The following is a 9,613-nucleotide window of genomic DNA, read 5'->3' on the forward strand; positions in this document are numbered from 1 at the left end:
TTGTATGGCACCCTTGGAACCCTCTCAGGGAGAGGAAAGTTGTGCAGAACATCTCAAAAAGTGCAGGTCAGTCGTTCTTCAAATTTGCTTTTAGTGTAATTTTCAAAGAATCCTGGATTTCTGCACTGGTAGATGAGATACGGGAGTCTTTTCTGATATCCTATATTTATCTATCAATATCTATTGCATCCTACCTGTGTCCAGCTCTGACAACTCAAGACAGTCAGCTCTGCATATAGCTGGGAAATACCCAGAACTTCACAAATGCCAGCAAGCAGTGCATGAGAGATTTTTGTGTTTGTTTGGGAGGTGTTGAACAAGGAACCAGCAAGCACAACTTAGAATCCCTGTCTGAGTAACTGCTCCCAAGTGATACAGTTCTCCCATGGAATGCAAGTTCAGCTATTTCATTTCCAGGATGAAAAACCTCCCAGAAAGAGTCCCTAAAGAGCTACAGCATGGGGAAAAATAGAAATCATGCAATTTCAACAACTTTTGGATAACATACATAGGTGTGTATGGGGTGGGAATCCACTGAGTGTTTCTTCCATGCCACATTTAGCACAGCTCAGTGCTAACTTTGGTGCAGGCTGTAAGAATGGCAATAGATGCAAAATACTATGGGATAAGGGTGGAGGCAGGGACAAAGGCATATTTGATGCAAACAAAGCTCATTTACTCCATAACATGATAGACAGAAATGAGGCCCAGGGCTGCCAAGTTTGATATATCATTGCTAGAAATCCAGAATAGTGCCCATTTCTCATGGTACAGGGTGAAATGTGTTTCAGGTGCTAAAAGATTGCCTATTTCATATGTCTTAACCATTTTGAGGAAAACATCTGTTCACCCAGGAGACAGTGTTGGAGGACTGTGTTGATATGGTAAGCTGGATATGAAGTGCACTGGACCAAACACCTATCTGCCATCTACAAAGAGGTGCAAGGTCAGAGGGACTGCAGAACTGGATGTGCTCTATGACCTTAGCCAGACCAAACACCTGGTGGGCTGTGGAGGGACAACTTTCTCTCTCTAAGATTGCACCTAAGATAATTTCAAATCTGGTTTTCTCTTTATTTTACTGTACCTTGGTCAGATTGGGGCCAAGGCTGACTGAATGTTCAGTAGATTGATTGGGCTATAAGGCTGAAAAATGTGAAAACATAATGATTATGCAGCCTGAAAATCATGAAGGGGCAAAAGGGACAGAAAGGCTTCCTTGGAGACAACTCATTTCCCAGTAAAATGACAAACCACATTTCATGAGATTTTGGTATCATTCTTTCTACTGTAATCCCAGCAAACTATATGATATCTTGGGGAAAACAAAATTTCTGATTAAAAGGTTCATGTGACAGATCATGCACACTGAAAACAATTGCACTGGCTGAAGCACTGTAAAAAAGGCATGCACAGCAGAGTGAAGACATCACTTTCTCCCAAATGAGCCCAACTGCCACGGCTGCTGAGCAGAATTGCAATACTGCAGAACAGGAATCATGCAGGGTAACTGTGACAGCTCAGGAAGAAATTCCCTTCTGTCTCTGGTGAGTCTGTAACTCCTAAGGAGAGACTTCAGGGGAAATCCGCAGAGGATGTGGCGGGTCCTTCTCATAAAGCCTCCCAAAAAGTGTCGCTGTTACGAGTGGTTTCGACGTGCCATTCTTGCTTATCAAACGCCCATCACGAAGCACCTGGTGGAAAAAGGAAAGAGTGGCACTAATAGTCAACTAACAGAGTAGCAATATTGCATAGTACAGAAAAAATAGACCTTAGATGCTGAATGTTTCGATGCAACACTTTTAAAAACAGTCATGATAGTGAAAGAATACAGAATTCTCTCTGGCTTTGCATAGCCTCCCTAGTATAGCCTTCCCACACTTCCTTGGACCCAGAAGTCCTTAAACCTTCCTCTGTATTTGGAAAAAAAATAATTTTCTGCACCTCTTAAAAAGGTGAGAGTGAAAACAACTAATTTGTTAGGTTCTTTTTAGTTACTCATACAAGACAATCAAGGTTATGTACACATCTAAGACACACTTGAAACATTTTTTGATTTGTAGACCCCAAAACAATTTTCAGATGGAGATAGAGAATTTCAAGTTACTAGCCATATGGCACTTTTCTTAGTCACTTTTTACATATCAATTTGAAATCACTGTTCACCAACTGTGAACACCCTTAATGACATTTTTTTTTTGCCTCTGTGACAAAAGGTTAATGACTTTTTTTTTTGCCTCTGTGACAAAAGGTAGGCATTTGTTAATATTAAGTAAGTATTAAGTAAGTATTTGTTAATACTTTTAGCATACCAATAAATTCGTTGATGTGTCTATTTTTCAGAAGTCTCATTCAAAAACAAGTATGAAAGATGAACAATGCTTTCCAATTTCCTACTTGTAAAAAAAATACCGTTGTTTCCCCTAAAATTTTTCAGGTCTTTCTCCCTGTCTTCATTGTCTTTTGTAAGCTGTTAAATACTTCTTCCAAATCAATTTATCTAGTCTATTTCATAAAACTAATATAATGAATAACATAAAAACTAAGAAGATCACAAAATCTATGACTAAAAACATCTTTTGGCAAAAATAAAAGATGAACTTCCAAATAAAATAAAAAAACAAAACCTCACAAACCCCTCAAATATCACTTTTAACATTCTTAACTGCATAGAATCTCTGCTATTATGCATGATGCTTCGAAGTAATTTTTCTTGTTCAGACAATTTCTCAGAGTATTTTATTCCATTTTCTCCTAAAGTGCCATAATGAGAAAATAGCTCCTTGAAAGCTGTGGTTTATTCATTTGTGATCTGAAGTGGGAAAGTGATTTGCTAAAGAAAGCACTGAAGAGATTTTTCAGCTCCAGGACTGGTATGTTCTCATCAGTAAGGATTGATTCAATGCACTTGTTTAAATCTGTCCCCTCGGGTTGCTGTCTGCAGAACCAAAGAAAGTGGTTCTTGGGTGGGACTTTGCTGCCAGATCAGTTTTCAGTGCCATAGCGTGAAAAACCTTGCAACAATCAGTTCCAGGGTGTTCATTACCTGGAACTCCCCGGGGGCCAGCTGCACCCCGCTGTACAACACTTCTGGGAAGACGTAGCTGGTGCCAAACGTGCCACTGAGGGAGAACATCTCAAACTTGGTCTGAGCCGTCTCCACAGGCTGCCCACATGTGCTCAGGTTTGTGCTTGGGCACTTGAGCAGAGTGCAGATCTGTGGGGAGGAGGGACAGAAAGGCAAAACACCTCTAAGCTTTCAGAAACTATGAGCTGGATTTGACAGCAAAATTTTCACAGTATGCAGTAATGGAGAAATGTTTTTAGATGGTTGGCATGTGGCCACACTCACCACTAAAAATGGAATTACCTGCCAATGGTATTTTATGAGAGAACCATGAAGCCCATCAAATGCACCCAGGACATAAACTTCATCTTTCCTCTTGTCTGACATTTGGTAGACCAGATGACAGCAAAGGTCTCCTTGGCAAACAGTGTGATTTCCATCCTTGTGCCTGAGTTCACCGAAAGTGAATATATCCCTCCGGACAGCTCCCGAAAAAGTGTCGTTTTCTCCAGGAAATTTCTTGATGCTTGTGGCGTACGAACTCCAGTTGATGGCGGGAGGGTAGGTGGGGGAAAGGCGTGGGTGTGTGCTCAGCTCTGCTAGCAGGAGGCGTCCCTCCTCGGTGGCACTGTCGTAGTGGTAGGCGGCAGGTCCCTCTGGCGTGAACAGCCCGCTGCCTGCCAGGACACACCAGCCTCCTCAGCCAGCGCCACGCAGCACGGCCTGGCAGGGACACCTGGCACCCCCACGCCACGCTGGCACTGCTTTGGTGATGTTCTCTTCATTCAACACGTTACTAAGAGTTTTGGAATAATTTTAAAGCACAGAACAGCTAAAATACCCATCCTGGCGTTAAAACTTAGGTTCATTTGAAAATAAAGCATAGCTCTCAGAGTGGCATATTTGGCAAAGGAGGCAATCTTGGGGGCAGTAATGTTTCAATGAAGGAAACACAGAAATGTGGCTTAAACTCATCTCAGTCTATTTAGGGCAGGCAAAAATGTTCCTTTGTAGTTTGCACTGCTTCAGGAGAGAGCAGAGATGCAGCCACGTCCTTTTCTCAGTTAAGTGAAAAAGACAATAAATACATACTCAGAGCAAAGCAAAACATAACTTCTCTATGTCTTCAGCAGCCCCCCAAAAAGAGACTGTTTTGTTCAGTATGCAAGTATACTGAATAAAATATACTTCATACAGCATACAATTTAGTTTTACACTATTAGGTTCTGATTAAAACATCATTTTCTTCATTTAACTGTTGATTGAATTTTAAACAGAAAATGCGAGAAAGATGTGAGACTGAAAATTTAAGTTATTTTTGAAATAAAACTTCACTTTTGAGTTATCAAAACGTAACATAATGGGCTTTCTTTTTTTTATCTTTTTCAGAACATCCAACATTTTCTTACCTAAAGTTGTTTGTTACATTCAGTGCCAAAACACAAAGATATTTAGTGAAATTAAAACACTGTCTTTCAGAGACTTCACTATGTCTAAAACATTTCTTCCTGTTCTAAATCTGGGAACAAATTCCCTATTCCTGAATGCAACTCACCTGTCATTGCCATGCTGGTGTTGTGAGTATTTGCTGAAAGTAAATTGACACGCATGCCCATAGCCCAGGCAGAGTGAAACTGAACTGCAGTCAGAAAGGGCAGGACATTCATCCAAGCTGTGGGGAAGAGCACGGTGTCCACCTGCATCTTGTCCACCAGGACCACAGCAGGCTCGTAGAAAAGGATGTCAAAGCAAGTGAAAATGCCAAACTTCCCAAAAGGAGTCTCAAAGGTGACAGCTTCTGGCTCTTTAGGATAATTAAACTGAGTTTCACCTCTAAACAGATTGTACTGCAATTGAAGAAAATGGTATATTAGAAACTGAAAATAAGCCAAGGCTACAAACAGCTTTTGTGTCTGAGATATGCCTTAATGCAAAATTGGGAGTTGAGGTACCTGAGCTAGATAGCAGAGCTAATTTGTGCCCATCCAGCTGAACCTCCCCTCCAAAAATGGGGTGGCTGTGCCCCATCTACCTCCTGAAAGCAATACCCATCCAGTATTAGCTGTTAAACTCCAAGACCAAGAGCCAACATGTCCCCTGCAAAAGCACTGTCTAAACTGGCTATGAATATATCAAGGAAAAGCTAATATTCCCTGAGTATGGAAAATTCTGTCACTGCTGCTTACTGTTGTAAATGTAGTTCTCAAGTGTTTGGCAGCTGACATGCACTCTGCAGCTGCAGTGCTCCTGGGAATTATTTGCCTGAATGGTCAAGCTATTGCTTGGTTTTCCTTCAGGCCATAAGATCACCAAATTATCCTGGATTGATTTCACTTTAAAATAATGTAAAATTACTGTATAAACCATCTGAAACTGGTGCTACAGAGCTGAAAAATTTACTGATAATAAATTAGAGATGGGTGCTGAAGCACCTCCTTACCTTGTGGTACCGAGCCACCAGTTTCCCGTGTGTGTCAAAGACGACATCCGTGTTGAACTGGTAGCGACCGTCCCCGGGGCAGCTGGGATCGCTGGAGGCACACGGCTTCTTGTCCCCCATATTTGCAACCACATAGATGGAGTTATTTCTGGCCATGCAGCTGAGGCGTTCCTGCACTGGTGCTGGACCAAATCTAATGTATTTTCATTGAAAGAAAAAGAAAATCTTGTAGAAGTTTAAGTCCCTTCAGAATTGCTACTCCATTAACTGCATCCCAGATGCTGAAAAAATAATAGATCAAATTACAGCTTCTGTTCATTTTCTTCACTGTTCATAGCATCATTTTAAATTGCCAGTCTCTTTTGTCTTTAAAAAATGGTCTTCCTCTGTTCCTGTACAGTTTACAATGTTATTTTCTGTGTGGATAAAATTCCCAGCTAACATGCATACAAAGATGTGGAGAGCTTCACAAAGCAAAGATGAGAATAAATCAGTACAGAGACATAAAAAGCTTAAAAGCAAATTATTAAGCAGCTCTAAGCACTGATTCAGAAGACAATTTTAGCCTTTTCTAATAACTGTTGTCTGTAAGCTTTTAGTAAAAAGTGGGCATTTACAGAGCTGAGGACTCCTGGAATACAGCTTCATAAGGCCTCAGAAGAGAACATAAAATCTTAGCTTAGACATGAACTTGGTCTTTTTGGTGTCCCCAGTTGACACGCATTGGGACCACCTCTGTGTGCAACGCAGCAGACTGTGCAAGTAGCTGCATTCCCAAAAGATATTTCTTTCAGATCTAGATTAATATTTTTGTGCAATTTGGTTTAGAAATCACTCAGCCAGCTGAACTGAGGACTGAATCAACTTGTCTGATGTATGCATGAATAGTATTATCTAACATGATAATAAATTAGTATCTACTGACAAGGTTTTCACAAGTGATCTGAATCAATAAAGCTGTATATATTTTTAAAATAATTATTTTCCCTACAAGTCCCCATTTTTGTCCTTCAGCAAGTAAATCTGTCTCAATGCTTTTTATCTGACATTTTCCCACTAACATTTAAGAATTCTTTTTGAGGCATCTCATTTCTACAGTACTTGTGATTTTCTATAGATGAAAGAATTACCAGTTCTTAGTCATTTAGTGCAAGCTGCTCAAGACTCCATGAAGTAATAGGTCAAAAGCATCTAAACCCCTGCAGAAGGAATCACCTTGAGGGGTCAGTGCAGGGAATCCAATTCACCACCGGGTCGGGGATATCCTCCAGGTAGGGGTAGATGGATTCTCTTGTGAATCGCCAGCCATAGATGCCGTCTTCAGGAGTCACAATGATGTGTGCACCCTGTCACAACAGGCTCTGTTTAAAGGCCACCCATGCACAGCCAGCCAGCAGGGTCAGCAGGAGCAGCAAGCACTGCTGCACAACCCTCACAGTACCCCTCGTACCTGCCGGGCAGCTTCCTTGACGGCCCCTTCCAAGACATCCATGTTTCTGTGCATCAGGGCCAAAGCGTGGCTGGCAGGAACGGGCTGGGTGGAGGCATCTGGCAGGATGACAGCGTGCTCGTAGACGGCTGCCAGGAAGGTGTCGGAGGCAAGAGCCTGAAGGGCTGCGAGTGCAAACACCACCGCGGGCAGGAGGCACTGGCAAGGGAGCATGGCTGCAGCCTCCCAGCTCCTAGATCAGCATGGGGCATATAAACCAGAAAGAGGAGGAGTAAAGACTAATACGTTTGCTTTGGAAATAATCTTCTGTTGAGTAATCTGAGTACATTTCTGCCAAAAAAATCAGTGAAGCTGTTCTAGGAATTTGATCCTGTTTCCAATATGAAATGTTTTAAATGAAAGTAGAACAAAAGGCTAGAAGAGCTTGTCAGAAGCCTACAAGGGGTCCACTGGAAGAAGCACTTGAACATTTCATTTGCACATCCCTCTCCAGGTTTTTAAACCCATCTCGTGTCAAGCCCAGACTCCTCTGGTTAGGATACACTACCCCATATCACCTTAGTGCACGTGGCTGCCATCAGTGAAAGTTTCAGCCAGTGCTGAAGACACAGCAGCTCTGTTGGGTACAGCCCTGTTGCTCCAGAGTGCAAATAATTCAGCGATGTTTATGAGACATGTGGTCCCACCATATGTCCTGCTTTTGGTCTATGGTTTATTATAGTTCAAGTGTGTGCCATGAGAGTGTCCTCCCCACTGGGCTCACACTGCAATAAAAACTATCCCTTGAATTGTGCTGACGTCTCTGCCTAGAGCTAATAGACTTGCTTGTTCTGTGAGAATAATTTTTTTTTAGATGGTCCTTTCAAAAGGAAGTTTTTGTACAATAAGCAAATTGAAATTACTCAAAAAGCAGCAGTATTTTCTCATGGAAATAATTTTTTTTAGCATAGTATTTTGTAAATAGAATACTTTTACTTTAGTTTCAGATGATCCCTAGAAAAACCTTAGTCAGGACCTGTGCTGTATCAGTGAGAGTAAACGAACATAACCTGTCTCATCATTTACCAGTTAGCAAGAGATCAAAAAAACCCTTCTTCCTCCTCAAAAAATCTTCGCCTTCACTATATAGCTTCACCCAAAAGAATGATTCTTCCCCATCAGCACCAAGGCTCCTCAGGTGAAGCCAACACTTCATCAACTCTATGATTCTAAGATGTCATGCTTGCAGATGGCTGCTACATCTGTGTCCAGGGCACAGGCCCCCAGAGCAGACAGCACCAAAAGCACAGCAGAGGCACAAGTTTTAGGAAGCCCCATGTCTGGAGCCTGAATCACCCAAGAGGAGGCTGCAGGCAAGCAAAGGCAGGGGACTTTAAAAAGAGGAAGTCTTGCACAAAACCTGGGAATTCCCCAGGGTGGCTGAAAGCTGACACCCATGTAATCAGCCTGTCGGGAAAGACTCAGTATCAAAGCCAAGAGAGCTGCCAGCTTTGAGCAATTCTGCCTTACAGCACCATGGCAAGGAAGTCACTGAGAAGTCACCACTGTGCTGCAGCTGAAGAAACATTTTACTTACCAGGTATACAAAAAAATCAGGCATAGTATTGCTATAATAACACAGTTCAAGGCAAGTCTGGGTCCCAGAAGGAAAACAACTTTGGGAAATCTCAGCAGAGACCAGCATGGATACATTCCTACTCAAACTCAAGGGTGTGAGGCACAGGTATGGCTGGGGGAGGCAGGTGGCCAGGCTCCAGTATGGGTAAAGCTCTGCCAGCCCAGCTCAGCACAGCACAGCACAGCTTGGAGTTGCAGTGACTTTGGGGGCTGCTGCATATCCTGGGGGGGAGCTGCCGGGCAGGCTGGCTGTCTGAGCAAAACCATCAGCACACCCACCTCTCAATAACCAAGCTTTGAAGATCTCTGTTCCCCAAAGGTCTCTGTAGGAAGACCATCATGAATAGGAGACACAATTTCTAGATTTTGCCTACTTTCTTATATCCACAGATCCTTCTAGCAGAAATCTTGAATCTAAAGCTGCATATGCACAAAAATAACTTGTATCTGGCACCCAATTTCTTACCTTCCTTGGGTCAGACTGACTCAGCAGTCAGGTAACGAATGGGTTTTTTCTACACTGTCCTCGATGAAGTGTTTATTGTCATCGGTGGTTACACACAGCCTTGTCTTTATACAGACTGAGTTGGTATGTGGGTAATGGGTGGACTTGCATAGGATTACTTTCTGTATGCTTGACTCACTTCTCACAATAACACATTTCACAATGATAAGTGTTATGCAATCTCTGTAGCAAGAAGAATTCAGTGTCATTATGGCTTCTGCCATAATGACAGTTCTGTAAGAAAATACTCAACATACAAATATATCTTAACCACACCACAATAGTCTCAAACCAAATCCTGGATACTCACCACATTCAGGGCTGGGATCCTACACTACCTGCACACACATTCATGCCATTATCCAGAGGACTGGTATCAGTAGTGAACAAACCTGAAGAAGCCACCTCTCAGATTTGAGACTGGCCACACAGTCCTGCTGAATCCCTTCTGCAAGATGAGACCTTCCCAGGTGCCATAACGTCCCTTAAATCCAGATCCTTTCCTTGGGAGAGAGTTGTGGTATCACTCACCAG

General features: G+C 42.4%; 1 protein-coding gene across 2 annotated transcripts; it reads right to left on the minus strand.

The window, feature by feature from the left end:
* Window positions 1-1,270: 1,270 nt before the first annotated feature.
* LOC306811465 (pantetheine hydrolase VNN2-like) lies at window positions 1,271-9,182 on the minus strand. Of its 2 annotated transcripts, none has more exons than XM_079325192.1 (8): window positions 9,041-9,182; window positions 6,958-7,189; window positions 6,723-6,853; window positions 5,508-5,700; window positions 4,623-4,914; window positions 3,371-3,744; window positions 3,047-3,217; window positions 1,271-1,694 (listed from the first exon to the last, which is right to left on the minus strand). In XM_079325192.1, the coding sequence occupies exons 2-8, from the start codon at window positions 7,168-7,170 to the stop codon at window positions 1,563-1,565; spliced, it is 1,506 nt and encodes a 501-aa protein (XP_079181318.1). In that variant the 5' UTR covers window positions 7,171-7,189; window positions 9,041-9,182; the 3' UTR covers window positions 1,271-1,562. The 2 variants fall into 2 exon arrangements, with proteins under 2 accessions (XP_079181318.1, XP_079181319.1); XM_079325193.1 differs by lacking the exon at window positions 9,041-9,182 and adding an exon at window positions 8,023-8,131 and having other exon boundaries at window positions 1,272-1,694.
* Between the last annotated feature and the right edge of the window lie 431 nt (window positions 9,183-9,613).

Source organism: Erithacus rubecula (genome assembly GCF_903797595.1).
Source record: "Erithacus rubecula genome assembly, chromosome: 2".
Taxonomy (NCBI): domain Eukaryota; kingdom Metazoa; phylum Chordata; class Aves; order Passeriformes; family Muscicapidae; genus Erithacus; species Erithacus rubecula.

What these genes read in the sequence shown, in the direction of transcription:
- LOC306811465 (XM_079325192.1), bottom strand. Translation starts at nt 7,170, where the DNA reads ATGCTCCCTTGCCAGTGCCTCCTGCCCGCGGTGGTGTTTGCACTCGCA. An exon ending in TGGTGGCTCGGTACCACAAG is followed by an intron (nt 4,915 to 5,507) that starts GTAAGGAGGTGC and finishes CTTCAATTGCAG; the next exon opens with TACAATCTGTTTAGAGGTGA. An exon ending in TGGCCCCCGGGGAGTTCCAG is followed by an intron (nt 1,695 to 3,046) that starts GTAATGAACACC and finishes TTTTTCCACCAG; the next exon opens with GTGCTTCGTGATGGGCGTTT.